Here is a 14,560-nt window from a genome sequence, read left to right on the forward strand (position 1 = left end):
ATAAAAACACGATGAACCTTGTTTTAAATTAAAATACCAGGACTAATAAAAATGTAATCTACTCCATCCGTCCCCGATTAAGAGTCATTTTCCATTTCGATCCGTCCTCAATTAAGAGTCATTCATCATTTTTACTATAAATAGTAAGTAGGTCTCACATTCTACTAATTCACTTTACTCACATTTTATTATAAAACCAATATAAAAATGTGGATCTCATATTCCACTAACTTTTTCAACTAATTTTTTTTTACATTTTTCAAAATTCGTGTCCGATCAAAGTGTAACTCTTAATCGGGACGAAGGGAGTGAAAAAAAAAACTAAAAAAACGTGAAGTTAACAAATAAATATAGGACACCACTAGAGTAATGGGGTGCATTGAATGGCGTGTAATAATAATAGTACTATACGACAAGGCAGTGTGACAAAAAATTTATTCAGGGCGTTTTTGGCCGCAATTGTATAGCTGCGCTGGATACAGCTTGCATATTGAATGGTCCCCATAATTTGTAAACAACTTTATTAAATTAGTGTGTTTTAATTGGTGTCATAGAGAGATTAATGTGCACGGTTTTTAAATTTAAATTTATTTATTACTATTAATAATGGTTAAAGAATGTAATCAAAATAAATATACATAATACCATGAATACAAAAAGTGAAATATAAGTAATTTTATATCCAGTTTTGATAAGAAGTGTAACTAAAAAAACATAGTATTATACATCTTTTAAGGATATAATATTGAGACATAATTATTTGAGTTGGAAAATTTTAAAAAATAACAATATTTTATAAAAGTATTCCTGAATTAAGAATAAAATTAATTTAATATTTGCTTTTTTAAAGGTGCTTTTATTTACGTTTTCTAGTTTTAGTTGAGACTTAAAAAATAAAAACCTTTTTAAAATATTGACGGTATATTTAGAAATATAGATTAGCATTCTGAATAATATTAAAATATCTTTAACAAATTTTTTTGTTGGTGTGTTATTATTCTAAAAGCAATAAGAAACTCGATAATTATATAATGAGGGAGTAGATGAATAGGCAATAAGATGATGAATACTAATTATATCTAAAAAGCAATAAGAAACTCAATACTTATAGATAACTAGTATCGCTCCCGTGCCACGGTCAGTTTTATTTTCTTCAAAATATGAGATATTTATTTTAAATAAAAAAAATATTATTATATGGATCTATAAGTTTAAATTTATTTATAAACATATACTCACAATAATACATTTTGATAAAACTAGTAAATTTTATTAGTGTATAAACATTACTTATTCTTAAGAAATCTATTTTATAAAAAGATACTCCATTATAGTCGAGCTTCATTTCATTGCAATATAGTGACCCTATACACTAAAAACCCTAACCTTGAAACCTAAATTCTAAACCCTTAACTTTAAAATATACTCATCATGACCAACAAATGAGCCAAATATCAATAAAATTTTCCCTTTGTCCCAGTTCAATTTTACTTTGTTGATCACTTATCTATTTTGAAGTTTTAGATATGTATTCGATATTCGATATCTTACACTGGGTCGGTCTACTTGATAATCCTTACTGATAGTAAAGGTTTTTTTTTACCTGAATCTTGGCTGTAAATATGTTTAAATGTTCATATCAAGAAAGTGTTTTACAATAGAGCTATGTGAACGGTAAACAAAAATAAATCTTGCTTGCATTCATCCAAGCATTTATTCACCCAATGTTATTATTTATTGGAGCCGAAGTATTTTGTTGAAGCTACACTTGTAAAAAAAAGTTAAAATATGAACTAACATCAGTTAACAGAATGATCCTCCGAATAGGATTTAAAAGTGATAGTTTCATTATGATATAATTTAAAAATAGTTCTAACGTCACCAAATTATTTCTCATGACTTTAAGCTTTAAAATGGTCTTAGATGTACAAATTTTTTAAGTTACTAATTTCATTTTCATATACTATGATTTTTAAAGTAAATAAGTATATATGTATATAACTATCTAAATAAATAAGTAGTATATTTTTCTATGAGAAATTGTAAGTTTATAACATTGTATTAAATACGTAAGTTAAACTATACTTTGCAAGTTTGGGTACATAAAAATATTTTTAGTAGATACACAAAAATTGTTGTATCCAAAAAGAAAGATTAAAATTGTGGTGGGTTTACATTTAAATTATGAAATCATTCTGGTAAATTGTAAGTATGTACTTAGTAAATTTATGAGAATTACTCAATTAATATTCTATTAATATTCTAGACAAATTCTTTAAAAACTTTTTCCACTTTACTTTTTTCTAATTATCAAAAAGTTAAATATTAAAACATTTTCGCTTTCTCAATTTTAATAAAGAATAGTACTATTAATAAATTGCGTAAAGATGAAATGTATTAGGGATGTCTCAATTCCCTTAAGAATTGTTAGAAATATTTAGATAAAATTCTTAACCATATACAAGTGATACTCTAACTATTACAATTGAAAAAAAGCAAGCGTACAAGGAATGAAAAGTATAATGAAAATATTAAAAAAAATACGAACTGTAAGTCGAGTCGAGGAAAGTCATCTTTCCATAAGACAAATTATTTTGTGCTAAAGCTCTCGGATTGACGTATTATCTCCAAAAATAAAATGACTTCTTACTATCATATAGAAACACTTCAAACCCGCTATGCGCTGAAAAAGTTGTTGGAACTTCGAAAATCAAGCAATACAGTGCTCCTTATAAAATACGCAATGTAGAGCACTTGAGAAATGAGGAAGGATGCTTTTAGTGATGTGTATTCCATATACAATTCAAGCCTTTTATAGGCATAAAATAAAAATATAGAAAGGCACATCTTAAACAATAAAATTAAGATAATTAAGTTTAAAAGAGGTGAAAAGCCAAAGGCTACCATGATCATATTCCATTACTCACGCCATTTATGCACATGAGTCCCAAATTTATACGGAGCATTTCATATTATCAATTTGTTACAATTTTTTAATATTCTATTCATGCTTGAAATCATTCAAAATTATATGTATAGATTGTCAATTGATTGGTCCAAACTTCAAAGTGGCCATGGAATAGGCGGTTACATGATTTCTCAATAGTCATAAAGAAATTTATAACGTAAAATGCCTAAACTTTATTAGCTAATTAAAAACTTATTATTAAATCAATGGAAAACGCCTAAAGTTTATTAGATAATTAAAAACTTATTTAATTTTCCAGTATTAATAATATTGAATGGAAAGTGTGAAATGATTCAAAGCATGGGAAGGCAACGTCTATAGTATAGTTTTCATTCTTAAATGTCTACATTATAGTATCTAAATTATATATTTAAACTTAAATTATAATTCCATAAATACTCCAAAATTCTCTTTGATAATTTCATAAATACTCCCAAAATTCTCCTTTTATATATGTATAGACGGGGGAGTAGATGAATAGGTAAAAAAAAAAGTGCAAATAGAATCTCATTTGACCTAAAATTCAATTTACCTTCTCTTAAAATGCACGATTTCAAGGGGATGCATTTAATTTTATAAAGAAGTAGGAGTAGTAGATATGAAATTCTCAATTTACCTATTTCTTCTAGAGATGCCCATAGAGTCTTTGGGATAGTGGGATTAATTATCTATCTTTAAGACTATTAAAGTCATCCTTTTATTTTAAGAATTGTTATATTCTTAACAAAAAATATTGTGCTCCTCTTATTTAACAGTAATAAGATTTTGTCCTCAACTTTTAGTTTATCTTAAATAATATTTTGAATTGTTATCCATGAAATTTGAGTTTAAGCACCGCGTGTATAATATATTCCGACACAAAAAGCTAATATATCTCGTCGAAATTTGAGTTTAAGCAAAACAATAGCTACCTTAAATCAAGCAATCCTAATACAACAAAGATAAATAAGATAATGACAATATACAATATTAATCTCTTAAAGTCTGATAATTAGAACAAATACATCCTAAATTTCTCTTAATTTAATACTCCATTATAATTCAGAGCTAAAATCAAAATTTGTTTATCTCAGTGTAATACTCCCTGTATTTCATTTTCAAATGGTATAGGCATCAAAATTAAATTGAAGTTAGTGATTTAAATGACTACTAAAATCAAACAATAATTATAATTCAGAGCTAAAATCAGACTTGCAACATAATTGGCGAAAAAAACCATAAAAACCTGATTTCACGATATTATAAAATGAAAAAAGTCCAAGTTGAATAGAATGAAGAGAATGCTCATTCCCACAATACAACAGAAGATCAGTTTCAGTTCTAAACTACCCTCACAATACACTACAAAAACAAAAGGCCGCTCTAAAACTACAACTTCCCATGCCAAAAAACAAAAAATAAATCACAAATCTTGTCAACCAAAACTTGAATAATTAGAAAAGAATCGATCCCAATCTTCCCAACAATAGCCTACAAAAATGGTTAAACCAAACCCTCTAGAGCACCAAGGCTACTTTCTCCATCGAGCTCAGCACTGACCGATGCGCCACCAAAGGCTCGTAATGATCTGCTCCGGCTCCACACCATCCCGTCCCTTTCATGAACAGAAACAACGGCGCCTCACAAATCTCACTTCTTGGCCGATGAGGCAAGAAGAACACACAGTTGTCTTCGTCAACCATTGCATCTGATCCGTGCGCTTGCAGCTGCATACATACATAACTCAATAAGGCCAAGACAAGTAGACAACTCAAACCATCATCATTGATTCATCACAATATAAAAGCATCAACAAATGAATCAAAAGGTCTTGAAATTTAGATTGTAATGTTTCTAAGGTACGGGTGGGGATAGATATAGATGGTAGGTAGAAAACCACAAAAATCGATCACAAAATTAAATCACCCTACGTTGTGCACCATACAATAAGGCCAAGCATAATCTTTCACAACTCAAACTCATTATCGATTCATCAAACAACGATCATTTAGCAAATTCATGAATTTAAAATCAAACATCTTCACATAATCGAGTAAGATTCATGACACAAGGTCTTCAAATCTAGGTTGTAATGTGGCTAAGGTAAGAGTATGATAGATATAGATAGTAGGTCGAAAAATCACTAAAACCGAGCACCAAATCAATCACCCTATATCGTATCCATCTTGATGAGTGCACATTGCAGAGCAAAACGAATGCATTCTTACCACAAAGATTTCTCTTTTGAACTCAGTAGCGAGGCACTCTATGGCTATGTCATCACCAAAGGCCGCGGAATGGCCATTTCTGTTCTCATCAACCGTCAGTAGACCCTCCTCCGTGTACTGCAGATTGATGATATGGTATTCGTCCTCACCGGATCCTGATATTGACATGTACTTGGCCCAACTCAGCCCATCATCCACAGCTATACATCTTTCTTTGTAAATAGACTCAGCAGCCATTTCTCTTCAATCATTTCCAAAAACCAACAATCAGAATAACACAATACCCATATGAATATATGCAACATTGTAAGATTTTGACAAGTCTTTTTCTCCTATCAAAGATCTCCAGAAATGGCCAAAGATCTCCAGAAATGGCCAATGTATTTCAATATATCGAAAATGAATTCTATAAATCTGAGAGACTAGTAGAGATTAAGAAAAAATTAAATTAATCTCTGAATCGCTCAAACACAAAATTCGTTAATCCAAATGTATTCAATTTTATATTCTAATGTATTTCCCTAATTTTGAGTATTCTTTCCAACAACAACAAGAGGCATTGTCCAAACAGTCAAATCAAATAATGCATAAAAAATGAAAAATAAATTGCATCAGTTTTAATCCAGATTTATGAAACTCAAGACTAGGGAGAGAAAAATTAGGGTAATGAATCACATTTGGTCTTCATACAAAACCAGATCTAAGAAATTGACCAGATCGGAAAACAAATCGGTACACATACCTCTGCATACCTAGCTGAACCAGCTCATCAATGGCGGAATCCAATTTCTCCCGATCTTCCTTCTTCGCCAGCATCTTAACCTCCTGGACGACATGGATCCCCCACCCCGACTTCAGATCCGGCGCGTACATGTTCCTAATCGCGGATTCGATGAACCTCCTCGTCTCCACGTCCACCGATCCAAGATCCTCGACGAATCTCTTGACCGTCCTCAGCCGCAGCTCACGCGCCGCGCAATCGATCCCCATGGACTTACGCGCCGCCGTGAAGAGGCAGTTCCCGTCCGCCTCGACCTCTCCGCCGTGCACGAGGCGGAACACAATGTTGAGGCTCTTGTCCTCGGGATGCTTCCACAGGACCCCCTTGGTGTAGAGGCGCGTGAGGTGCCGCTTCTGCTGGTCCTCCAGCCCCGGCACGCTCTCCCACGCGATCTCCGGCGGCGGCACCGACGCCTGATCGGCGGAGGGGGTGGTGGTCGGATCGCGCCATGGGATCACCGGAGACGACGCCGTGGAGTCGCAGATTAGCTTTCCCATTTTTTTCGAGTTTTTTTAATTTATTTTTTTCTTTTTTTTTACGTTTTCTTTTTTTTCTTGGAAAAGAGACGTTAGGGAGAGAGAGAGAGAGGGGGTAGGAGAGGGAAATTAGGGTTAACGGATAGATTATGACACACGTGTGGGAATCGAGGCGGGTATTTAAGCGTGTGAGGGAGGTACATTCCGACACGTGGCTCGATGTGATTGGTTCGTGTGGCTTTCTAGGAAATAGTTGACTAGTTGGTAATCGCTTACGGCGGGAACCTGAAAACTATACCGCGTATTACAAATTTTGGTGGAATATTTTCGTTTCAAAATGATAGAAATTTCGTGGAATTTTTGTTACATTTTGTACTTTCTATATTAATTATAAAATAATTATTAAATTGTAGTAGCTTACGTGTAGTGACTGACGTGTAGTAGCTTGTTTAAAAAAATTTATAGTAGCTTACGTGTAGTGACTGACGTCAATCAATTATGCTACTTCATTAGGTTTTGGTATCGTTCTCAAGTTTGGATTAATTGTATGCGACTAATCAGATTAAAATTTTGTGATGTTACAAATTTTCAACTCTAATCTCAAACATTTGGGTTTCTAGCTAGCTCAACAGAGTAATTAGTTGCACGATAAAATTAACATGTCATCAATTTAAAACACGATGATAAACTGTGATAATTTTCGGATATATGTTTAAAATCGAACATGAATGAATACTCATAGGTATCGTTCGATTGTCAAGACTACTTATCACATAATAATTCAGACAATTTTTGGATATATGTTAATGTTTTTTAGTCAAACGATATAATTTCATTTATGAATGCACGACATCATTTAACTCGCTAGTGATGATATCTGCATATGATTCATCAAATTCCATATCGTACACAATTTCTCCTTAAATTTGTGTTCCCAGATAAATGATTAGATTCAAATTTCAAACTTTTTTCGTACTTATTTTAAAGCTGTGAGAATAAGTTGACAAAACTCAAATAATTTCTCTAAGGCCTTTTTTGTATTTCTTTCTGTGCATTTTTAGGAAAAAAAATTCAATGCATTGATATGGTAATTACTAACAATTAGTGCAATATTTATTGTCATTTTAAAAACACCCATGTGTCTTAATTGCGGATGAGAAATGGGTAAGTATTTGGTCATATACTTTCTAATTAATTTCTAAATTTAGTAATTTACGGATGACTATGTTTTGATATTTTGAACGTTATTGTTTTGAATTTAGCTGCATCACTGTTTACAGGTAGGATTGCAATTAATTCCATTGGCAGAAAATAAACATTAACATTTGTACCAAATGTGAGCTTTTTGCCTTCAAAAATTAAAATCAATTTTCAGAATTTCAAAATCAAATAAAAGGTAATTGCTATATTATGTGTAAAAGTAAAAATGAAAATTCTCAGATAATTACATTATTATAGTGTGTTAAAAAAAAGGAAACAAGTTTGTTGTTTTGAATTTAGCTGCACCACTGTTTGTAGATAGGGTTGCAATTTATTCCATTTGCAGATAGTAAACATTCACATTTGTACCAAATGTGAACTTGTGTGCCTTAAAATTTTAAAATTAATTTCAGAATTACAAATATCAATTTAAAGGTAATTGCTATATTGTGTGTACAAGTGAAAATGAAAATTCGCATATACTCCTTAGTCCTTATAGTATCAGTATGTCTTAGAATTCGTTCTAAATTCATACTCTAGTATTAATATACTTTCTGTATTATTTGTTACTATGTGATCTGTATTTCCTTTCTAGACATCCTAAAGTAATTGCTTCATTTTCTTTTTCTTTTCTTTTCTTTTTTGAAGGAATTGCTTAATTTTCCAGTTGGAAGAACAATACTTTTAATTACTTTCTCTCTTTGTTCCACAAAATTTTGCATGTTTTGACATGATACGAGTTTGAAGAAATGCAATAGAAAGTGTGTTTATAAGATAGTAGAACGTGGATCTTACTTTTATATAATACTATTAGTTTTATAATAAAACGTGGATAAATTAAGTTAGTTCAGTGCGAGTCCATTATCAAATGATAAAATTGAAATGCGAAAACTTTGTGAGATTAAAATTATTCAAACTTTCGTGGTCCAACCCATAGCTTGCAGTAAAGCATAAAGCCTACAAGTACAAAATATTAAGGTCTGTAAATCAATACAAGTAATCCAAACAAAGCCCAATCCATTCGTCGATAGGCCCACAAAACTTAAGGTTTTGTAAATCAATATAGATTCAAACAAAGCCCAATCCACTGGTCGACAGGCCCACAAAAATTGAAATTCTTGTAAATCAATTAAAGTAATCCATTTATTTTAAGTAAATAATAAAAGTATGCATATTTTACACTGGTTAAATAACCAAGTCACAAAAAAAAAACATGGGTAAGTGACTTGTATTTACTTGGGAAAAAATTCAATTTATTTTGGGTGGATGGCAGTTTAAACACATAATTTTTCGTCCTTTATAGAATTATAGTAGTCGATATTATTTGCGTGACCAAATTCGTGCAAAATCTGTGTGGCAAATTCGTGACACGTATTAGTAGGCCGACACGTGGCAACATATGAACTCTCCAACGATCTCTCATTTCGGTTGAATTTTGTCAAGATCTCATCTCCTTCGTCAGCATCATCTTCTCGCTTTCAATTGCACCAATTCATCTAATTAATTCAATCAATCTTTTTGTGTAACAATTCTAATAGTAATTTATCTATACACAGATTCAGCAGCAAATGTCTGGCGTGTCCGTGGGCTTGTCTCCGGCCTCTTCGGGAGGAGGGGTGATGGGGTCCCTCCGCGTGATCGAGCTCCAGCTGGTGGCGTTCATCATGATCTTCTCCGCGAGCGGCCTCGTCCCCCTCCTCGACCTCGCCTTCCCGGCCCTCGCCTCGGCCTACTTCGTCGTGCTCTCGCGCCTCGTCTTCCCGGCCCCGTCCTCCGCGGCGCCTGGGAAGTCGCCCGAGATCTTCCAGGGCGGCCGCCTCTTCCGCGCGTACGTCGTGGCGGGGACCACCGTGGGGCTGTTCCTGCCGCTGGCGTACGCGCTGGGGGGGTTCGCCCGGGGAGACGACCACGCGGTGCGGTCCGCGACGCCGCACTTGTTCCTCTTGTCGTTCCAGATTTTGACGGAGAATATTGTGAGTGGCTTGTCGCTCTTCTCGGCGCCGGTGAGGGCGCTCGTGCCAATTATGTACACCGTGCGCCGGATCTTCGTGGTGCTTGATTGGATCAATGATGTTTGGGTCAACAAGACCCTCCCTGCTAACGCGGATTTCGATGTAATGCTTTGTTGCTTTTCGTCCTTGTGTTTGGTACTTTGGAATTGGGGGTTTGAATTTAGAATTAGAGCTTTCAATTTCAAATCCTACCATTTGGATTTGAATTCTTATAATCATAAGAAATATTTAAAAATCAGTACTCATAGAGTACACTCTAGTTGTACCAGACACAACAAAGTGCATACATAATGCACACATTAAAACACATGCAACATGTGTGCAATGAATCGTGTCTAGTGCATCTAGAGCATGTGTCAGTATTGTGTGTTGTGTTCTGTTTGTGTTTGTGCATTGTATACAATGCATAAACTACATATAGTGACGTATGCTCTATGTATTATGCATGATGTATTGCACGCATACGTTGCGTACACACACAATACACATACTGCACACCCAAAACATTATTCTCTAGACATACAATACATATACTACACACACAATACACATCCTGCACACCCAAAACATTATTCTCATACAATACATACTACACTGCATTGTCCGCACTCTAGATGCATTAGACAACACAATTCACTACACATTGTTCACGCACAACACAACACACAATACTGCAAACACCACGATTTAAAGAATTTGTATCAATCACTTGAGTTTATGAAAACAATGATGCGTACCAATGTGGTCGTTTTCGTTTAATGTAACTGCTTTCGTGATTCATTTGACATGTGTTGATGTCTGGTTTTTGTTTTGTGCAGGATGTGGGGTGGTTCTGGTTCGGGAGGGGTTTGGCAGTGTTGAATATGGCGTATTTCTCGGTGAATTTGTTTTGCTTTCTAATTCCGAGGTTTTTGCCGAGGGCGTTTGAGAGGTATTTTAAAGAGAGAGACGCCGAGACACTTTCCAAATCCGCTCATGATAAATTCAAGGCTGCATCACCCAAATCCGACACAAAGGCTGATTGATTCCATCATAATCTCTCTCTCTATTTTGGTGGTAAGAATTTCTATGTGTGTGTGTGAGGGTTGCATTGTAAGTTTGTAGTTTGGTTCTGGCGACTAATCAATGTAAGTAGATGCATATGTATTTTGGTCCCATTTGGTTGGTTGTTTTGAATTAACTAGCCTTTTTCTTTCTTGAATTGGTATTTGACCTACAAGATATCTTTCTCGATTAATCCGTTTCTCCTCATTGATTTTGAACTTTGTTCGCGAAGAACTCGGTCTCTTGATTATTTTCGAAGGATGAGATTATCTTTTATCACGAATAAGAGTGAGATTTTGTCTCGATCAATACCCTTGCCTCATTGGTTTGTGAACGAGCATCAATCCAATAGATCGTTCTCAATTAATCCCCATGCCCTCGTTAATTTACGAAGTCAAGATCAATCTCATTAATTTACAAAAAAATGATCTTCTTGCCCACATTGCATCTGAACTTCGTTCCTGAAGAAAATGGGGATCTTTTCCACACTTGTACTGTGTTTGAATGTCGTTAGCGAAAAAATTGAACTTTTGATGGTTTTAAAACATAGTAAAACTTATAATCATGGTTAACAAAATTAAGGCAAGAATGAAATAGCAAATGGAGTGTAGTGTAGCATATATAAGGTTCAAAATAGGGGTATGTAAGTTGAAAAATAATTTTGTCGTCTTATCAAACCTTTTAAGGAGGGATTGATCTATAATTTTGATGAAATCAATATTTTTTAGAATAGTTTTAGGTAAAATGGACACTTAATCGGTTACCAACATTGATCCTCCCTTGGATTTTCTAAAGTTTTGGTTGGGCTTTTCATAGGTATTCAAGTGGATCTATCTCACCTAACTATGTTTCAGTTTTCTGATTATAATAGATTTTACTTACCAAACATATACAATTGTGAAATAAGTATCATTTGTTGGTAAATGAGTCAATTGACAATATTCTAAAAAAAATTTAGTTTTTCATATTGAATAGAATTATAGAAGATCATATTGCTAAACCATGTTATTGTTCAGCAGGATCAATGACGAGTCACGAAAAAATGGAATCGGGACCACCGGTTGACTGCTGACTTGGGTCTACGGCCCATGAACTGCAAAAAAAATAAAAATTCAACGTGTTCGCTTTTGTAGCTACCTTCTTAGTTAGTTTGTTCTTCAACTTATAATGTGAGATATATATTGGTAATGTTTTGTTATACTATATGAAAATTTATCACAAACTACAAGCTTATTGATAATATTTTGATTGAGGTACGACAAAAATGGTTCAGAATCAAAGTCGACCCAGAACTAGCTAATCAATTGAAAATTGCCAATTTTAAAATCAGAAATTGAACCAGAATTCTAGAAACCGACGATTCCAAACAAAACCGGTGGTTTCATAATCGCAAACACCTCTAGCCCGTGTACATATGCACAAAATAGTTTAATTAAAAACAATACTCAATTAAATATATATATGCATCATGAGTTCGTTAGCCAAATCTATGAGGTAGTTGAATGTGAATAAATTCCCATAAGTTGTACCAATTGTCCATATGTAAGACAGTCTATATAGTTAGTGGACCATATCATCAATAGCCAAAGCTACTACTATAATCTAAATGATTGGCCACCTATGATCGAGTCTTTATATTTATCCAAAAATAAACTAGTATTATAATTAAATATAAGTGGAACATATAAGAAAAGTACAGTTAGTTGCTTTCATTAAAAGGTGCTTACAAAGTTCCGTATGCAAAATTAAATATATAATTATATGAATAATTAATTCACTACTAAAAAAAGGTGCTTACAAAGTTCCCATGGTGTGCAACATTTAAATATAATAATGTGAATAATTAATTCACTATTAAAAAGATGAGGGCCACTAATAAAAGTTTGCCTGAAATGAAAAGGGCTGCCTTAAACAATCTAATCAATAGAGTCAATAAATGAAGCTCAATTTATCGATTAATATTATATAAGTAAAAAGACCCATACTGTCATATATTTCGTTTTTGTGCTATGCATGTTCATAAATAACATGTGTCTATACTTTTATTTTAATTTTAAAGAAATGAGTGTACTTAAATAGATGAAAAATGTTTAGTATACATTTGACAACACAGCCACACAGGACGAATGGGCACTCATTATGTCGTGTATAAATAATGCACAAAAATTAACTACTATTCATTATAACAAATAATAAAACCAAGTCTTATTTGAAGTGGATTTATTATGAATTTCATTTCACGATTTTTTTTTCTGTTTTTCAATGTACTGTAAATCCTAAGTCAGTCAATCGTCCACAGTATGTGTAAGATTTTTCAGGGTAAATTATAAAAAAAAAAACAGTTGAAAAAACCATAAAATTTAAATTTATAATCTAGTATCACATGAGGAAAAGTGAAAGAGTATTTGATACGGAACCAATAAACCATATATAGATATCATCGCTATTAAATTAAAGGACATCATTTATTTATAAACAAAAATAAAGTGTTTTTTTTAAAACATCGTCAATGTACGTTTAGATGGTTGTATTTTTTTTTCGTGAGTTGATTGACAACAAATTTAAATTTCATGGTTTTCCGATTGATTTTTAAATTGCGAGATGAATCTGAATTTGACCAAACTTCATATTTTTTTTTCGAAAATCTAATTAGAGAAAAAAAATACTCTAATCGGTAGATGACAAGCAAATTAGTTATGTGGCAAGTTTGGCTTATGCCAAATTTAAAGCATTTGGCGGATGGCGAGCAAATTTGACATAATTCAAATTTCATCGGCTAACAACTCAAGTCCTCCAAAATCATACGTAAACGATAAAAGCATCAACGGAAATCTCTTGGTAATAATTCCATAGTCTCATCCATAATATTCGATATTCGTCACTGAAAGTTGTCAAAATATGCTTTAAATTTTGTGGCCAGAAGTAAACTCTATTTTGTATCGAAATCTAAATTTATATTATCACAACTAAAAATGTATCCTCAAAATCATTTCAAAATAATTATTTCCCATTAATTTATTCACAAAACATTTCATCAAAAGATGCTTCATCCCTGCATATTTGATATCCAATGAATTTCTAATTTATAAATATTTACCCTCGCCTTCACATTAAAAAAAAAACAGAAACCGCGAAGATGAGAAACAAAGGCAAAGTCCATCCTTCTCCCAATTCCGCCGCCGGAGACGCTTTCTCTCTCCTCAATCTCCTCCCCGCCGCCATTTTCTCTCTCCTCACCATCCTCTCTCTCCAAGAGCGCGAGGCCCTCGCCTACATGCTCTCAATCTCTTTCAATTCCTCCTCCGCCGCCGCCGCCAAAAAGCCGCCGCAATGCCCCCACAACTCGCCGCCGCTCCTCCACTGCGACTGCTTCCACTGCTACACCGCCTTCTGGCTCCGCTGGGATTCCTCCCCCAACCGCCTCCTCATCCACCGCGCCATCGACGCATTCGAGCTCCGCCTCCCCTCCGCCCCCAAAATCAAGAAGCGCAGCCGCCGGAACAAACCCTCGCCGCCGGAAAATCAAGAACGCCGCCTCTCCGCCGCCGCTCCGCCGCCGCCGGAAACCGAAGTTGGTGAATTAATCATCCCGGGAGTGAGTGTGGAGGAAACCGAGGAGGTGGCCGCGGCGGAGACGGCGGCGCCGCCGCATAAGGGGCTGGCGAGGAAAGTGTTGCCGGACGTGATGGGGATATTCAGCTCGCGTTTATGGAGGCTTTGGAGTCCGAATGTGTGAGTGAAGAAAAAAAATTATAAAAATAAATGGAAATTGGAAACCGGCATTGAATTATTTATTTTTCATATATGCTAAATTAATCAATTCCATTTTCGGAACTTATTATGAAATGGTATCTAATTTTTTGGTGATCGGA

At 34.1% G+C, this 14,560-nt stretch overlaps 3 protein-coding genes across 3 annotated transcripts; 2 read left to right on the plus strand and 1 right to left on the minus strand.

Annotated features, from left to right (window-relative positions):
- Positions 1–4,170: 4,170 nt before the first annotated feature.
- LOC125216785 (uncharacterized) lies at positions 4,171–6,590 on the minus strand. Its single transcript, XM_048118553.2, has 3 exons — positions 5,918–6,590; positions 5,176–5,416; positions 4,171–4,674 (listed from the first exon to the last, which is right to left on the minus strand). The coding sequence occupies exons 1-3, from the start codon at positions 6,451–6,453 to the stop codon at positions 4,465–4,467; spliced, it is 987 nt and encodes a 328-aa protein (XP_047974510.1). The 5' UTR covers positions 6,454–6,590; the 3' UTR covers positions 4,171–4,464.
- Positions 6,591–9,085: 2,495 nt separating this feature from the next.
- LOC125212017 (uncharacterized) lies at positions 9,086–10,867 on the plus strand. The gene is made up of 2 exons (XM_048112020.2): positions 9,086–9,746; positions 10,463–10,867. The coding sequence occupies exons 1-2, from the start codon at positions 9,201–9,203 to the stop codon at positions 10,667–10,669; spliced, it is 753 nt and encodes a 250-aa protein (XP_047967977.1). The 5' UTR covers positions 9,086–9,200; the 3' UTR covers positions 10,670–10,867.
- A 2,882-nt stretch (positions 10,868–13,749) lies between these two features.
- LOC125198985 (uncharacterized) lies at positions 13,750–14,560 on the plus strand. Its single transcript, XM_089067735.1, has one exon. The coding sequence runs from the start codon at positions 13,825–13,827 to the stop codon at positions 14,422–14,424; it is 600 nt and encodes a 199-aa protein (XP_088923861.1). The 5' UTR covers positions 13,750–13,824; the 3' UTR covers positions 14,425–14,560.

Source organism: Salvia hispanica, chromosome 3 (genome assembly GCF_029641045.1).
Source record: "Salvia hispanica isolate PSC_SH4W2 chromosome 3, Shi_PSC_v1, whole genome shotgun sequence".
Lineage (NCBI taxonomy): Eukaryota > Viridiplantae > Streptophyta > Magnoliopsida > Lamiales > Lamiaceae > Salvia > Salvia hispanica.

Bases quoted from the DNA above. Each gene is read 5' to 3' on its own strand.
- LOC125216785 (XM_048118553.2), bottom strand. From the start codon at position 6,453: ATGGGAAAGCTAATCTGCGACTCCACGGCGTCGTCTCCGGTGATCCCA. The intron at 5,417-5,917 runs GTATGTGTACCG...AAATGATTGAAG, and splicing joins GTTCAGCTAGGTATGCAGAG to AGAAATGGCTGCTGAGTCTA. The intron at 4,675-5,175 runs GTAAGAATGCAT...GTATGTATGCAG, and splicing joins TCAAAAGAGAAATCTTTGTG to CTGCAAGCGCACGGATCAGA.
- LOC125212017 (XM_048112020.2), top strand. From the start codon at position 9,201: ATGTCTGGCGTGTCCGTGGGCTTGTCTCCGGCCTCTTCGGGAGGAGGG. The intron at 9,747-10,462 runs GTAATGCTTTGT...TGTTTTGTGCAG, and splicing joins CTGCTAACGCGGATTTCGAT to GATGTGGGGTGGTTCTGGTT.
- LOC125198985 (XM_089067735.1), top strand. From the start codon at position 13,825: ATGAGAAACAAAGGCAAAGTCCATCCTTCTCCCAATTCCGCCGCCGGA.